This window comes from Phyllostomus discolor, chromosome 5, assembly GCF_004126475.2.
Source record: "Phyllostomus discolor isolate MPI-MPIP mPhyDis1 chromosome 5, mPhyDis1.pri.v3, whole genome shotgun sequence".
Taxonomy (NCBI): domain Eukaryota; kingdom Metazoa; phylum Chordata; class Mammalia; order Chiroptera; family Phyllostomidae; genus Phyllostomus; species Phyllostomus discolor.
This window is the reverse complement of record NC_040907.2, coordinates 54,984,702-55,002,881: the sequence shown is the minus strand read 5'-3', so window position 1 is coordinate 55,002,881 and position 18,180 is coordinate 54,984,702. Positions and strand designations below refer to the sequence as shown.

The 18,180-nt window shown below is 34.7% G+C and overlaps 2 protein-coding genes across 2 annotated transcripts in view; one reads left to right on the top strand and one right to left on the bottom strand.

Moving 5' to 3' along the window:
* Positions 1 to 5,569: 5,569 nt before the first annotated feature.
* Positions 5,570 to 13,066, bottom strand: FPGT (fucose-1-phosphate guanylyltransferase). The gene is made up of 4 exons (XM_028512226.2): positions 12,905 to 13,066; positions 11,474 to 11,641; positions 10,259 to 10,351; positions 5,570 to 8,490 (listed from the first exon to the last, which is right to left on the bottom strand). Exons 1-4 carry the CDS (start codon positions 12,984 to 12,986, stop codon positions 7,034 to 7,036), a joined length of 1,800 nt encoding a protein of 599 aa, XP_028368027.1. The 5' UTR covers positions 12,987 to 13,066; the 3' UTR covers positions 5,570 to 7,033.
* A 75-nt stretch (positions 13,067 to 13,141) lies between these two features.
* LRRIQ3 (leucine rich repeats and IQ motif containing 3) overlaps positions 13,142 to 18,180 on the top strand; it is a 110,666-nt gene continuing 105,627 nt past the window's right edge. Inside the window, exon 1 of the mRNA XM_028513987.2 lies at positions 13,142 to 13,302. The gene's annotated coding sequence lies outside the window, so the exon portion shown is untranslated. The remainder of the gene's footprint in view (positions 13,303 to 18,180) is intronic.

The following is an 18,180-nucleotide window of genomic DNA, read 5'->3' as shown; positions in this document are numbered from 1 at the left end:
ATGTAGATTTGTGACAGTACTTATAAAAAAGTTTGCTTCTATAAATCAATGATTGACACATCTATTAAAGCATAGTTTCTTTCATCATGGAATTGAGTCTACTTAAACCGTGTACAATATTGCTTGGTTTGGGAGTCATCATAATTCAACTTGAATTGTAACATGCAATGTTTCATTAAAATCGTTGCAATAAAAATAAATCTTGGCATTGAGTTGGAATTAATAGGTTTTTGCAGTGGACACCACGACATGGCACCCAGATCTTTCTTCAGGAAAGACTTATTACCTCATCCACTAGGAGTACTGTCAGTAAAGCGCTTTCAGCTGTCAGCCCCATTCACGAATTGCCTCAACCACAGTTTGCTATCTTACCCAAGATACTGTATCCCAAGGTGCCCACATCGATAAAGATTAATATGTGGTATAAATTGTGGACTCTCAGGTTGAACTCAGGACAGTGCTGAAGTGCCATTCTAGTGTCAGAACTCCTCTTGGAGACTGTCATTGGGCCTGCATCATAGCTTGATTTCTCCCTCCTGCACGATCCTGCTTCTGTTCCCTTCCTTGCACAATTATTAGTGCCAAGGCAGTCCTTAAGAAATATAATGCACTTCAAACTCCATCTCAGATTCTACTTTCTAGGAAATTTAACCTATAGTCATTATCTAACCCTACCTCTTACCTAAAACAAGAAATTCTTGAGAAAACTCTTGTTAAATCTTTCAGTGTATTTCAGTCACTTTGCACAAACACTTCTGGTATCATGAAACTTTATTTCCCATAAGGCAACCCACTCTATTTTTGGACAAATGTATTCCTAATACTAATAAACATTTTCTTCCTTGTAACATCTGGAACCAGATAAAGTCAACTTCATCATCCTATTCATCATTAATGAATTAAATGACATTTTGATGCACACTCACAATTTATGAGAAATAAATATATTAAATATTTTTGAGAAAAATACTCCGGTAATTAGAAATACAGATTTGAGAGTTGATAGCACATTGATGTGTGAGAACATATGACACCCCAAAGGAGTGAATATGAATAGAGAAAGCTAAGCCCAAAGACCTGTGACCTTCCAACAATAGGAAGGAAGAATGATGAGGAGGAACAAGTTAAGGAGACTTGAAGAGACTGACAAATGAGTAAGGAAAAAAAACAGTAGTGTGGGCTTTTCTGAAGCTAAGCAGAAAACATATTTCAAAGGAGTGACCAACTGAGACAAATTCTACTAAAAGATGAGAATAAGAACCAGTACTGGATTTGTCAAAATGGAGAGCACTGGGAATTCTCAGAACAAGTTCGGTGGAATGGGGTTGGGAGCTAAAAGCCTCATTGAACCAGGTTATAGGGCAGATGTGAGAAAAGGCATTGGAGAATGGAAATGCAGACATTATATGCTGTCCAGCATATGATACTTCACAGATGTCTGGAAGACATTCTGGACATGAATGGGGCTTAGAACAGAGGTTGCGCTAATGTTGTCTATATCTAAAAGGCAAGCAAAATTCCAGCTGATATCTGCTTATATACACTAAATATAAAAAAAAGTTAAAAAAAAAACAAAAAAATGTGTGGTGAAGGGACTGCAGACTATCACTAAGCAAAAGTTCACAGATAACAAAGTGTAGCATGTTAGAAAGGAGTATGAATCACCATCCCAAAAGGCAGTGTTAGGGGAGCACTACAGGATATAGAGACCAAGTCAGTGAAACAAGGTTGAGATGGCCACAATATTCCTTTTTCCCTCAGAGCTCAGTACAACTCAATGCCAATCTGTGAAAATATATTTCCTTTGCAGTCTCTCTGTAAATTCACTTTCATGCATTTATAATATGCATGATAATTTGTTATGACTGCACATAAAAGGGTGTTATATAACAGTAAATGGTATATTGAACAGGGTTGAGAGAAGTGGAAGGATTTTGGTTATGTTTCAATGTGCAAACAGCACTGACTTGAAGAACTGAAGGAAAAATATAATGGAAAAGTATGTGAGGCTTCATGAATAACTTCTAGGTTTTTGCCATGAACAATTTGGTGGATGATTTGGATATTTATGTAGATGAAAAGATCATCAGGATTGATAAAGACAAGATAAGAGCTTTCTAAATAGAGATGCCTATTGAATTTTTTTCAGTTAGGGAGAGGCATGAAGCAGGCAGGTATACATATATGCAATGCTAGAATTCAGTGTTGAATATATTATGATGGCTAATATATGATAAAGAAAACCTCAAAAGCATTGCAAATGAAAATAAAAGAGACTGTATCCTGATGATATAACATGGCTAAAATAAGTTTTGCTTTTCTTGTACTTTTTTATCTTTTGGGAAATTAACAGCATGTTTGTAGTCTATGGAGATATGGAGATAGATTGCAGATACTAGAAACATGGATAATTTTGTAAATTGCTCCTTCTCTGGAAAACTTACAGCAAATATTTCTTTTGCATTTAAACAGCTGCAGTTGTAACAAGTAAAAAAGACTTTCTCTAAAATGTTATACTTTCTACCTCCCTTCTCATAGGCTAGCTTCCACCCCACAGCCTTTGATTTGACTGGATAATGGTTAATTAGAAAGTATCAAGTTTAAGCAATTATGAGTGATGATGTTTCTTATTAAATTTCATTAAAAGTTGATTCCAGTGATATTATAAGTAGAGAATTTTAGAAGTTAATTTATGACCTTGTCAATGTGCCTATACATTTAAAATCTGTACTTGGGTCACTTGTTATGACCATAATTATTTCTTCATATAGTCAAAGTTTTCTAGTTCTAGATTTCATTAAAAATGTTTAAAACTTCTCAGAAGAACAGCATATTGGTGAATATAATTTACATTTTCAAACCCCAAGGCTAAAAGTAATAGGAAAGAAACCAATCATGTAAAACTTCATTTAGTAGTGCAACATTTCACAACCTGCAAATGAAAGGAACACTTACTTGATTTCCAGAGTTGTGTGTGTGTTTTTTTTTAATGCCTCAAGATGTAAATGCTTTAATTCTTTTCTGGGCAATGTGATACTCTCTTATAATGAAAACTAACTTGAACCATCTGAATGTTCTGCAGGGAGAAAAGAATAGTTACTAGTGAAGGAAAAAATTTAAAAAATCATTTATATTACTTAGACACAGTGCGGTTGTAGCACATATTTTAAGAGTCTTTAAGGACTGGAGATTGAACAAGATGATCTGAGTAACACACTATAGAACAGTGCCCAAAGAATATAGACATTAGAGTTTAGATTGTTTCAGTGATGCACTGAAGCACAATTGAGGGAATATAATTCTGGCACAGAGAGCTGGGAAATGACAGCAGATGGATTGCACCAGTCTGCAGCAATCAGAGATAAATTGCTGTTTGAATGGTTGAATTTTATGCTTTGGAAGGCTACTAGATTCCTTCAGCCAGAGGCTGCGAAAGATAGACTATTTGTCCAACCAGCCCAGAAGGAAACATTAAGTCTGTTAGTTTCAATCATTTACTTGCATGTGCAATAATGCCCTGGGGACAAATATATTTTAGATATGAACGTCAATAATCAAAAACTGCCTTATAGGTGGATGATAGTGGTGACTAATTCACAGGCATCCTCCTCCTTCACCTTTTGCAAATATCAATGCAGTAGAAAATCAGCAGCTTCTCATTCCTTTATTCCAATTTTTAACCTGACTCCAAATTGTGTTCTACTATAGACAAACTGACAAGATGTGGCAAATTTGTTGGGATTCATGAAGTTAGCTCTGTCAAGGACAGGAATTGATCCTTCCCACCAGATACTAGTATAATTTGCTCATATATTAAAAAACTAATCAGAAATTTATATGAATATAAATGAACAGAAACATGAACACTAGTATGTTATATACAACTTAGCACATTGATACTAGAGGGAAGGAGAATGTGCAATAACCTCTGACAAAAATGAATACAAGGAATATTAGTAACACCATTCTACTAAGTATAAACAATAAAAGTTGTTCTCAACCTCTACGTAAATTGGCTTGGTCTAAACAAAATTGTGGAGGTACAAAATATTAAGTTAAGCAAGTAATGGTTACTTCAATTATTTCTCTTGCACTGACTGAATTTTAAAATGTACAAGTAAATTTAAAAAGATCCTTCCTTTAATAATTTAGTTCTTAGCATAATGAAGACTGTGTTTCATTTAGCTAAACAAAAATAAAAAGATCATCTAAAAATCTTTCAATTTTGAGCAAATTAGGTTTTTTTGGCTTTTTCTTTTCATTTTAATTCTGCGAGACTACATATATCAAGGTATCCTAGGTACCTAAATTTTGGGCTTTCAAGTTGCTCAGGGTCAGCGGACATCATGGTGCATGGCATCCTGGATGTTGTATAATACACCAGTTATCACCTGTGATAGCCTTACATACATGCATTTTGCAGCAGGGAAAGTTTTGATTTGGTTAATCCTTATGTAACATAGGAAGTAATGTTTAGCCTCAGGAGATAAATAACAGATCACCACAGGTTCTGGAAACACTGGATTCATGATATTAAAATTTGAGGATTTTCAGCATCTCACTTGGATTTTTCAAGTTTTATATCAATTTAGTATATACATTCATACATTCTTTTTTATTGTTTACACTATTACAGATGTTCCCATTTGTCCCTTTGGCCACCTCTTCCCTCCCACGCTACTCTTTCCCTCTTCCCTCTGGCCCTCACCACACTGTTGTCTGTGTCCATGGGTTATTTGCTTAGTTTGGTGAGTGTATGCTTAAGGTAGAAGATTGATACCAAATAATGGATTTCTCTCACTCCCCTCTTGGTCACTGTTAATTATTAAATCATCAATAAGATTATGTTAATATATTTAGTTACACATAATAGCCATCCTTTACAAACCTCGAGTATATGATTTAGGGGCTGTAATTTTATTAAATAATACACCTAAGGAAATGTCCAATTTCTTACTTATGTGTGGTTGGAATTATCACCTGAGTTAGGTGCACTGTTGGTGATAAATAGATGATACTACACACCACTCATCTCAAGGCAAGGGGCACTGACATATTCTTGGAAAAGGTAACATTTCAAAGCAACTATAATGCATACATTGCACAGAATTATGTTTAAAATGGTGACCACCGATTTGTCAGAAACCTCCCATTTACTGACTAAAAGACAGCCTTCTAATTAATAATTACATTGAGGCAAAAATGAAAGTGAATTTTGTCCAATAGCATTAAAAACGTGCAGAACAGATATCTGGAGTCCACAGCTTGAAGGAAAATCCACAGTAATGTGGTGGGGGCATTTAAGAAATGCAACTTTGCCAATAAGTGTGACAGCACAGAAGATGGTACTGGGTGGTTATCAATTAACACTGGATATCAATTAACTTTCAAGTTGAAAAATCTTCAGAAAAGTTGGACTCTGAATGTGAAGTTTCAGAAAAGTCAATATTGCATTTTGTTCCTTTATATGTATATGCAAGCAGGTGAAATGGTAAAAATCTGTACACTTAAAAGATCTCCAACAAATAAATATAAAAACTTCAAGTAACAAAGAAATTATTGAGTCATATTTTACTGGTAGTGTTTTCTTTTAGTGGAACATAAAATGGTGATTCTTAATAACTGATGACACTGTAAGTTGTACAGTGAAATACAAAGATTATATAGATTTAGATTATACTGTGAAATACAGTACTGAACAATTAATACATGATAAATACATAATATCCTCTGCAAACTGTGAAAGTCAATCAATAAATGCTAAACAAGAGCTACCATATAAATTAATTTTGTCCTTGGAAAGAACCTTGAAGAAAGGAAAAAAAGGCAAATACTATAATAAGGTTGCAGACAAGTCACTTCTGGTTTATTAAATAATTATTTTCATTTTGACATTTGAAATATAAAGTGGCACCGACCAGTTCTTATTACAATTTACTCATGTTAAAACACAAACCTCTCACAAATCTTTTTCTCTAATACATACCAGACTTTGATACGAAGACATTTAACATACGTGCTTTTACCAAAAGAGGAATACAAGACTTGGGATGCCAGCCAATTTTTATTTTCTTGAAGCTGTCATCTGTATATTTTCTGTGTTTCTAGTCTTCCTGCTCCTTTCTGCTGTCTACCTTTTGGCTATTTATTGCCTCTCAACATCATCACTAGTGCATGACAGAAAATAAGAAACGGAAAGTAAAATCAGTCCATCTAGTAATTTAACAGTTTTGTTACAGGGATTAACTAGAGGATGAAAGTAATGTCATGTTATTATCAGTAAAATAAACATGTTATTATCAGTAAATCCCAGTTATTCCTACCATCTTTTCCACACAGATAATTGTTTTGTGTGTGTATGCTTTCCTATGCATGGAAATTTAGGGAATAATTTTTAAGATATACATACACATGTTCAAGTTTATAAGGATAAAATAATACATATACCCTTTTTGTTTCATTTTTGTAAGACCAATACATGAGATAGACTTTTACCACCAATTTCAGAGCTGTTCACTAATGATCAATTACAATATTTTAAGCATTAATCTAAGCTCAATGTCAGCTATAAATTTGTTCATGAAAATGTATTTCTACAGCATTCCTCCAGTGCTGAGGACTCTACAGTATGCCATTTTTATTAGTTCAGAATAGAATTACTATATTTGAGGAGAAAACTGACATTTAGAACTTTATTGGAACTGAAGCCCAAAAGAAAATAAAAACAAAATTCTAAAGGTATGTTTAGAAAAGGATCTTTAAAATTACTACAGTATTACATGTACAAAACAATGATCCATAAACCCATCTTAATTCAAAGAATCAACATTCCCAAATCCCTTTCCTGAACTTAGATCCTTGAAATATTCTTTCTTCAAACATGGTTTACCTGTATTTTTGTTATTGATGTTATATTGCAGCAATTACATTATATAATCTTCATTAAATACTTCAATGAAACAAAGACAAACATCTACAGAGAACCCTTATATTTGCAATCTTGCTTAATCAGGAAAGGCAAAGTATACAATATTTAAGATGTCTCTAAATCAGACTGTTTTCTATTTAAAGTAATTTCTAGGAAAATTTGCTCCCTATAGGTTATCATGTCTTCTACATCTTTGTAGATAAGCATTTCTTCAATGGACAACAGCTTATAGTTTTTCAGGCTGAAAGTTGACTTGTTTTGTACAGCATTTAACATCTTTATGGCTATTGTAACTGAATCACTCAAAGAAGAGCAAATTGGGAAGATACGAGCACTCCACAAACTCAAACATGTCTTGTTTCCAGAGAAGAGTTCCTCTGTAACTTTCAGATTCCAAATATCTAAGCAGGACAGGAAACAGACTCCAAAGAATTGAAGTGACTTTATATCTGACAATTTTTTAACATTCTTTTTCAAGTTGTCTTGCACTCCAAATGCCATAGTTGAATACTTTAAGTGCCCATTCATCTTCAAGCTTAAGGAACACACAAAGGAATATGCAGGCAGGATAGTTCTTGTCATGATGTAAGAACCACTAATAATGCAGTTTTCCCCAACGGAAACATCAGGCCCCAATCTGGAATACTCCACAACTGAGCCAGGTGACACAGAACATCTTGAATCCAATACACTTTGAATGATACAGGATGTGTTACCAGAGCATTCTAGTATTGCTGGAGAGATGCTAAAAGCTATGGACTGTAAACCAAGCTCTGACTTCAAACTGCTATGTGAAGTAAAGTGAAACAAATATTCTTCAGTTGTTCCAATGTGATAAAATCTGGAGTTATTAAGAACCACAACATTTAGTGACATTCCTTTAAGAAGATGAAATATTCTCTGCCTCATGTCTACCAACTCTGATTCTTCTTTAGTGACATTTGATGTGTTTGTAGTATACTCCGCAGTTGCTCCAGATCCCAAAGCCTGCAGAAAATCTCCGTAGGCATCTATTTCACAGTTCAGTGTGCCTATTTTTTCATAAAAAGCAAGTAACTTTTTTGCTGATTTGTGATCCATGTAAAATAGGCTGTCTGTATATACAAACTCAGATTCTAATTTAAGAGAGGGAGTGTCACCTCCAGAAAAGTCCCGCTGTAAAAAACTTCCAGGTCTATACACAGCATCAAACTGATGCATCTTTTCTATGCTGGGCTTATGAAGGAAACGATGGCAACACCTGTATTCAAGGTCTTTGTATTCTAAACAATTAGAAGGTTCTAAGACAAATACTCCATGCGTGGTACCTACAGTCAAACTAGAAGGATGAGCTAAAGCAGTAAAGCCAGGCTTGTCAAAGCTGATATACTCAGATTCTCCAATACTGTACAGTTCAATATCATCTGCACAGGTAACCAGAATCCCAGGATTCATATGTGAGGGGAAATCAATGTACATGGCTAGTTTTAATTCTAACATCTGATAAATAGGTTTACCAAAAGGTAAAGCAGTGAAAATTTTCCCCAGAGCACTTGCATTTGGAAGGCGTTGACTGTAGCCACCTATAAAATTAAACAAAATAACTGTTTAAAAATGTTTATAGGACTGTTTACAAGACTTTAAAAGCTCAGGAGCATCAGCAGCAACTCAAAATGTCTCTAAAAATATTTAATATATACGACACATTACTATAACTCAGGAAAGAATAAAAAATTCCCAAATACAAATTCAAAGAGAAATTATCCTGTAGCCCTTGGACATACTGTAGTTTTAAAAATTCTAGATTAGAAAATAATTTTCATATACTTTAGAGCATGTGAATTGTTTATAATCCACTGTAACTACTTAAATGGATTATGGGTTAAAATATGACCTAATATCTACATTTTAAATAATAAATTTCAACCACATTTAAATTCCTGCAATAAGAATCCACTCCACAGGGTAAAAACAGGTACCAATTCCAACATTATCTATTAAACAATAATTTCCAAAAGCAATGTCTTTTCTCTATTACTTACACGTAAAGCAAAAGTGCATTTATGTAAAAGTGTTTTAAAATTTATACTTGTCTTTAATTTAAATAGGCTTTCCCTCTAAGATGAGCCTTACACTTCTTAATTTTTTGAAAAGTATGTTTTCTTAAGTAAATTAAATAGGTTACATCATTTTTATGTTAAGTAATTATAGCGAGAGGCTGTCTTACACACTAGAGTCAGGCAATACTGAGTTCAAACTCAGGTTCACTACTTTTTAGTTGTTCATCTTTGGATTCACTCCAAATTAGCAAATGTAGACTACTACTTGCCTTGTCACATTTTATGAGATCAATTATACATGCAAAGCACTTGGCACATAGTTTGTTCAGCAACTGAGACCTAATACTTTCCACTTTGTCCTTTCCCAAACACTAGCCAATAGTAAAGTTTAGCACTGTAAGAATTAACAATACATTTTCTGAATCTAATTTAACTTTTAGTAAACTGGTAATTATAATATTTGTTCTGGAATAAAACTATAAATTTGATTTTTTTTAAGTTTTTTAGTCAGTCTTAAAACCTGAACTTGGATGCTTTACTTGATACCATCTTTACAAAAAACTCACTGTTCTGTGTATGAGTCGTAAGAAATGAAAAGCATACTGAAAATCATGGTGGCAGTCCTTGACCAAGTGTTCGTCAGCCCACTTCACAGAGAAGATAACAGAGGTGGTCATGTTCCCAAAATTTTTATAACAACTCAACTTAACCAATCAAAAGAAAACTATCCTTTGTTCTGCAATTATTTCTTTCCTACTTTTTGTGGGAAATATCTCTTTTACGTGTAATTTTTCCCCTCATGTATTTTCTTGTCAACTCCAAGTTTTGTCACCACCTTTTCTTTCCTTTTAACTCCTTTAAGGATTGTAGACTTTGTCCACCAATAATCAAGTAAAAATGCATGATATAAGGGTTTGGCAATAGTGTGGTGATCACAGTGCTAAACCAGCCTCTGCCCTACAGCAAGAATCCCTTCTAAAGAATCAGTGAAAAATGTTCACATTTTGATAAGTTCAGCCTTTGGAAAATAATTGTGTATATACATACTGAAAACAATATGCATAGTTATTGTATGTGATCTACATACAACAAATATCATGGAAATTGTGAAAAGCATTATGCTACTTACAAACTAAAAATATCAAGAAAAACATGAAATATGTTTTCAAAGCAGAATAACCTCAAAGACAAAAAAAAAAAGAAAAAGTAGTTGCAAGAGAGAAAAAAGTTCCTAAAATATCAAAAGTAAAATATTTAAAAGAAACTGTAAATTAGTAAAGTATAACTTTACCAGAGTGAATTAATAGGATGGTAAAAGAATTCCATTTATCTCCGTATAGCTTTTCCAAACATTGAAGAACACAAAATGTTGATCCTCCATTTCCTTAAAAGTTAAAATGCACATGTTATTTCATAGAAACCTACTAAAATTTTGTGATTATGATAAATTTGAGGATTCGGTTTGTTGGCTATTAATTAACTTAGCAAAGCACAAAAATACAGGCAAAAGAATCAAGTTAAATACACATTTCATAGCAATTAAATAAACAATTTGTAATGAAAACCAGATACTGACCCTCGTAAAAAGAGCTAATCTTCTCCCAAAGTTATTAATACAAAATGAAGAAATGATAAAGTGGGCAATCTGCAACATTAGAAAACTTTAAGTATATAACTCACTTGAAATTACAAATTGGAAAACCTATTTAAATAATTCTCTCATATGACAGTCAAGAATGAAAGTTAAATAAACTTTTTAGAAAGTTTTTTAGAATCTGGTATCCTAAAAATATCTTAAATTTAACTATCACTTACCAGTTGTCTTGGGCAAGTTATTTTTCTGTGCCTCAGAGTCTAACCTATACAGTGGGAATCACAGAGTGTTGAATGCTAGCTTTGAGGGGTGAGAAACAATGGCTAATTAGAACAATGCCAGGGTCAGATATAGATACCCTATGTCTGGTATCAAGGGGCTTCAGCTTTAGCAGTACATGGAAAATGGCCCCTACAAAAATAGCATGCATTTTTTTGCAATGGAAGGTCAAAACGCAAAATGTAAACTTTACTTAAATTGGATTTTTAAAGTAAATATGATACTTAAGCCATTAGACTAGGCTTTTTTGCATTCTGCATTGTGGTCCCAAGTCAAATAGTACATATTACTACTTTTTTCTTGGTTTGATCTCCTCATCCTGAAGAAAATGAAGAGCCTGATAGATAAGGTTCAAAGGATTATTCACCATCTGAGTAAATTTTATTACAACTGATACTATTCTTTTTTTATGTTAATAACATAACATTCTGGAAATTGTTCCATAGTCACAACAGGTAAGTTGCTATTCCTTTTATCATTTTTAAAAAACTAGTGAATTTATGAAAAAAATTTAGTTTGTAAAGACTATGGTGGAAAGACATGCAGCTTATAAACTGCATGCCACAAGACAACTTTTCTTTAATGATTATTCTTCCCAGAACCTATGATATACATCCAACCATAAATGTGTACCAATTTTGGCTCCAGCAGGATCAACAAAGACATGATATTGAACTCCAAGGGGTAACTCCTTTTTTTTCAACTTCTCTGACAGCTGTTGCTTATAAGCAAACTCCTGTTTTTCATCAGCTGCAGTTATTGCAACAATGTCCCAGAATTCTCCAGCTGCCACAGGTTTGCCTATGTGAAAAAGAAGAAAAAACAAGGAAATGATAAATATTACCAGAATTTTGTTACAAGTTTACTTATTTGGAAAGAGGTGGAAAAAAAGAATATTATCATCTTCATAAATGTATCTTCTGCTTTTGAGAGTTAGGGAATAATTAGGAGCCAGTTAGTGTGATTCAAAATACTTCTGATGAGGGCTGTTCACAAATTCTATGTTTTTTTCTCTTTTGGATTACTTTGTTCTTTTATGGTCTACAGACCCATTTATTTAAATATTCTGAAACTTGTGTTTTCCTATTGAGTGAAGTACTTTTGATTTACTAAAGACTATCTCAATTCTTAAGTAATAAATGAATCTCCCGCTTTTAAAATAATTTTCATATGTTAAAACTATTTAGTGTTCCTTGACTAAGAACGATTCAACCCAAGAATCCATTGCTCCAATGTTGCTGTTTATAAATGTGGGTACTTAATTTTTTTTTATTACTTTAAAGTAGCCATGCAATTTTACAAAGGCTATTGGAATGTGACACAAAATTTGGGATAAAAGTTCCAAATCCAGATGAACTCATTAAAAGACAGACTGAACCATTGGGAGACAGGTGGAAGCTCTTTTTAATTAATAAACAAGATGAAAATTGTTTATAGTAGTTACCTAATAGGACCTGTCATCCAGAATGTAATAGTTCTGAACATTTAACTGTCTTCTTAGTATTATTTACTGTATTCTTAGAGCTGTAACCCCATAAAAAATATAACCAGTTTTTTATTACACAGTTGTACAAGGAATGACAAATGGCATAACCTTTTTAAAACAGATTTTTGATACAACCCCCCTTTTAATTTTTAATCCATAGTTCTTTCATGTTTTGTTTTTTACTCAGGAAGCATGGAACAATTTGTAAGGTAGGTGGGAGAGGGGTGGGAGGGAGCTAAAACCACATTTATAAGGGTCAAAACACTATGCTTTAGAGAGGTTTTTCAGGTTTATTTAAAATAACTTTTGTTAATGAGCTAAACCAAATGCATCTTTTCTTTCCTCTTCCCTTATTTTATGTTTACATTTTACTAAGAATAAACTTAAAGAAAGCAACAAACAGAGTAAATAAAGGACAGTGGCAGAAAAGAATAAAAAATTCAAGGTGCATTAGCTATGCCTGGGCCAGCGTCCTGGCCCACACTTGAGAGAAAACCAAGCAGAAGTGATAGTCCTGCAAACTTCCAGGCACGTAGAGGAGGACCCTCCCTTTCTAATGCCGGGGAGAACTGGAGTACCTCTCAGCTCTGAAAACCTCCGCAACTTTCGCTGAGTGGCTTCTCGCAGAGATGCGCTCGGAGGGACACTCTCAGAAGCCATATTCTCACCTTTTTCCCGTCTGGCTCTACACTTCCACGTATCTCGCCGCTCCGCACACCACGCATGCGCCCTGGAATGTAGTCCGTCCCCGGGTCCGGTTTCGCCTCCGTCCCTCCCCTTATGTACGTCACTCACATAACCACACCCCCAAAGGGCTGGCCAACCCCGGGGAAACCGTCCAGGGTGATCACGGAGTCTTACTCCCGTTTCCTTAGCAACGGCCTCCGGAGCGGGTGGCTACCTAGCTGTTTGTCAGATTGTGCAGGGTCTGGCCACTTGTGCCCAACCCACAAGGCCTTGCATCTCGGTTAACCTGGTGAGTGGGACAGCTTGGGCGACAAAATTGCTACAACTGAATCGCTAAGAAGACAACGAAACTGCAACCTAGCTTCCAGCTTTGTGGCGATTTGTCTTTTCTGACTCGTGTTTGTTTTAGCCAGGATACGTTCCCAAGAACAGTTTAACAGTTAATTCTTCCTCTGGTCATCATCTAAAGCCTTCTACTCCAATCCCAGGTCCAGATGCACAGTCTGAACATTTAAAACCTGTATTCTCTTCAGGGACCTTAGACTTGTGGCTTCCTTGCTTTTGCAAGTTCCTGGAGAGTGAGTCTTTGCACCCCTCTCAGGTTTGAGTTGATAGGCTTTTGGAAGTTGTACGTCATTGATTCTGCAACCAGGACCTTAGCATTTGTGCTATTTTGGTTAATTCTCTGGCATCCTTTTGTATATGTAGATTAATCAAAAAACTTTCAGTAACATACCTGTCAACCTATTAGTAAGCCTAATTATTAGATGTGTTTTTGCTGGCTTAGGTTTATAAGCATTTCTCTGGTAAAGCACTAAGTTTATAATGACTTTTATAGATTAATTTCATCTTTACTCAAGGTGCACAATTAGTAAGTAGTGGAAAGAAGATTTTAGAAAGGTATTGATTCCCAAATACAGAAATCATTCTACTACACCGTGCAGTTTGATTTATTTTAGAAACCCGTCTTTATTAAAGTCTTTATCAATAACATAGGCATTCAAGTCCCTACAAGCCTTGCCATGGACTTATATTTTTCTTCTAAAGACCCTGTTGTTTAATTCTGTACTTACAGAGAAAGTGCTTGGGTAGAAGAGAGATTACTCTTTCATAGTTTTGTCACTTAAAAGGTTTTTTAAATTGTTGTTAATAGAAAATACATTCTTATTACAAACATTTAGAAAATACAGAAGACTTGAGTGAGGTGAAAGAGTAATAGGGAAAGAGAAGGTCAGAGAGGTGACAGAGTCCCAAAGAAAAGATTTTGATTTTTACTGAGTGAAACAGGCATGACAATGTTTTGATGTGACTTGCCTTGTATTAAACAGATCATTCAATCAGGTGAATGTTCTGATGGATGGTGGGGTAAGGATAGAAGGAGACAGACTTGTGTTTTTGTTTATTGGCTACTGCAGTAATACAGGTAAGACTTGGTAAAGTCTTGGCCAGGATGGTAACAGTAAGGATGATGATAAGTTCGTTAGATATATTTTGGAAATATTTTGAGGGCACATCAATATAATTTGCTCATGAAATAGCTGTGGAATATTACAGAAAGAGGAGTCAAGGATGCCTGAATGATAGAATGACCATCAATTGAAATGGGAATGTGGATGTATAGAGAATGTTGGTGGGGTGGTAGGGAACATCCATTTTAAATTTTGGACATACAGAAGAAACAGATGTAACTGTACGCAGTGCATGTGTAACGGAGTTGTGTATGTGTACATTATACATATTGGAGTTCATGAGAGATGTCCAGGCTAGAGACATAATTTTGGGAGTTGTTGATATGCAGATGGAGTTCATTTTAAACTGCGGAATTAGATGAGATCTCAAGAGAAGAGAGATCAATAGAGCCTATATGCTCAGGAACTATACATACTAGAGCTAAATTAAAGAATAAAAAATTAATGAAACAAGAAAATTTCAGATAGTGATAAGAACTGTGAGGGAACTAGAAAGGGTGATGTAATAGAGGCCATCATGTAGAGTATTAAACACAGCATTTCTTGGACGTGGGAAGGATAGCCATAAAATGATTTTAATTTTTGCCTAATATAAATACACTACTCACATAAAATATGATGGAAGTAAATATACCGGATTAAAAGGTATGACATTGGGTTTTCCTCTTTTCTGTTTTGCTCTAATTTTTAAACATTGTAATTTTTAAGTAAAAAATGAGAAAATGTTGTGTACTATATGAGTGAGAGTAAATTTCCTCAGCATTTGATTGTAGGTGGGGTAAAAAGTCCAGGTATTTCATTTCAGTTAGTGAGGGGGGACCCCCCAAAACCTCATAATTGTCTTCTGAAGGGTGGGCCTCTTGTAGTACAGGCTTCTCCTGCCAGGTGAGTGTTCTAGGAACACACCTGTATCTGAGTAACAGCTGGTGGTGTTGTGAGAGGCTGTGTTGGTCATCAGTGGAATTTTTTTGAAGACTTTCAGTGCATTTGACCATTTCATGATGAGTGATTTATGAGCACACTGGCCCACACGACACTGAGTGTTCAGCGGTTCTTGACCAAAATCGGCATTACCTCCATGCCCCACCCTACCTATTCACCTGATCTCACCCTGAGTAACTTTTTTTGTTTGTCTGTTTCCCTGGATGAAAAATGTCCTCAAAGGGAAACATTTTGTTGATGTGGAAGAGATGAAACAAAAAACTGCAGAAGCACTAAAAGACATCAAAATCGAGGAGTTCAAAAACTGTTTTGAGCAGTGGAAAGCATTTTTTTAATATATTTTATTGATTTTGCTATTACATTTTCCCCTGTACCCTGCACACCCTCTCCCACCCACATTCCCCCCCCTTTAGTTCATGTCCATGTGTCATAAGTTCTTTGGCTTCTACATTTCCCATTATTCTTGCACCCGCATTTTCTCCCTACCATCTATGCTACTTATTCTCTGTACCTTTTCCCCCTGTCTCCTCCTCCTACTCCCCTGTTGCTAACCCTCCATGTGATCTCCATTTCTGTGGTTCTGTTCCTGTTCTAGTTGTTTGCTGTCCTTTTACTATACATGTTTTTTTTTTAATCTTCTTTTCTTAGATAAGTCCCTTTAACATTTCATAAAAAAAGGGCTTGGTGATGATGAACTCCTTTAATTTGACCTTATCTGAAAAGCACTTTATCTGCCCTTCCATTCTAAATGAAAGCTTTCCTGGATAGAGCAATCTTGGATGTAGGTCCTTGCCTTTCATGACTTGGAATACTTCTTTCCAGCCCTTTCTTGCCTGCAAGGTCCCTTTTGAGAAATCAGTTGACAGTCTAATGGGAACTCATTTGTAGGTAACTGTTTCCTTATCTCTTGCTGCTTCTAGGATTCTCTCCTTCATTTTTACCTTGGCTAATGTAATTATGATGTGCCTTGGTGTGTTTCTTCTTGGGTCCAACTTCTTTGGGACTCTCTGAGCTTCCTGGATTTCCTGGAAGTCTATTTCCTTTGCCAGATTGGGGAAGTTCTCCTTTATTATTTGCTCAAATAACTTTTCCACTTGTTGCTCTTCCTCTTCTCCTTCTAGTACTACAATTCAGATGTTGGAACATTCTTGATAGGTGTATTGCATCAAATGGAGAGTACTTTGAAAGTGACTGAAGTTTAAAAATGTAAGAATAAATACACAATTTTTAATAAATAAATTCAGGGGTTCTTTTTGGTCCCTGTTGTATATTTAATATCATCAAACTGTGATATAATTGTTTAAACAATTATAAGGCATAGTAACTAAATAAATATGCTAGTATAGCTAAGTAGTAAACCCATTATTCTGCACAAGTAAAACATAATGGAAATGATGTGTTTAATTTTAGGCTCCACATTTTTAAAGGGACATCAGGGATAATGAACTATGATAAGCTGAAAGATGATACTCCATAGAAGCATTTTGGCTTTATTTTTATGGGAGGATAAGAGTATCTGAAGTGCCATAAAGAAGAATGAGGTAATTTTTAAAACCTTGTTTAGATATACTTTGTATACCATGAACTTCACCAATGTTAAGTGAACTACTCAATGATTTTTAGTGAATTAACTGAGTTGTGCATAATCACCACAATCTAGGTTAAGAACATTTTCATCACCCAATAAGATCCTTTGTGCCCATTCACAGTCAGGTTGTTTTTTATTATTCTAGGAATAATGATGACTGCTTTGTGGGAATCGTAGAGAAGCACAATAACATTTTTCTCTTCACATTAAAAATTATTTTTCCTTTACTTTTAAATATTCTGTATTTATTTTTTAGTTTTTATTGAATTTATTGGGGTGACTCTGGTTAACAAAATTATACAGGTTTCGGGTGCACAATTCTACAACTCGTCATCTGTACTCTGTATTGTGCATTTAGCACCACAAGTCAAGTTTGTAACCATCACTATTTATCTGCTTAAAATTTTATTTCTCCCTGTTTATTAGAATAAGCTGAAGCTAAATGAAAAGGGTCCTGGATTTTGGACCATGGAGCACATGGAGCATAGCTTGGTTAGTTCATGAGAGAACTGATATTTTTAAAAATAATTTTTATTTTATTTCTTTTTGTTTTGTGTTTTATTTTTTCACATTTTTTATTGTTGTTTAAGTATAGTTGTCTTCATTTTCCCCTCACCACTCCCCCTCACTCTAGTCATCCCCACTTCCCACCCTTGATCCTAACCTTCTTTGGTTTTGTCCATGTGTTCTTGTTTCTGAAAACCCTTATTACTCGTGCTTCACCTCTGTATAACCACTGTTCCTCCCCTTTCTTTCATTGACTTAACATAATTACTCAAAGTCCATAGTTTACCTGATGGTTCATTGTTGGGCTTGTGTATCCAGTGGGTTTGGATAAAGTATAAGGACATGAATATATCATTATAAGTTCTACAGAATAGTTTCACTGCCCTGCAGATTTTCTCTGCTCTGCCTTTTTATCTTCCCGCACACAAAACCCCGCAACTACTGAACTTTTTATTGTCTCCATAGGTTTTCTGGAATTTATATAGTTGGTATCCTATAGTATGTAGCTTTTTCATATTGAATTCTTTCATTTAGTAATATGCATGTAAGTTTACACTATATCTCTTATTAGCAATGATAGCTAATTTCTTTTTTTAGTATTGAGTGCCATTCCATTGTCTGGATGTAGCAGTTTATTCATTCATTCACCTGCTTAAGGTCA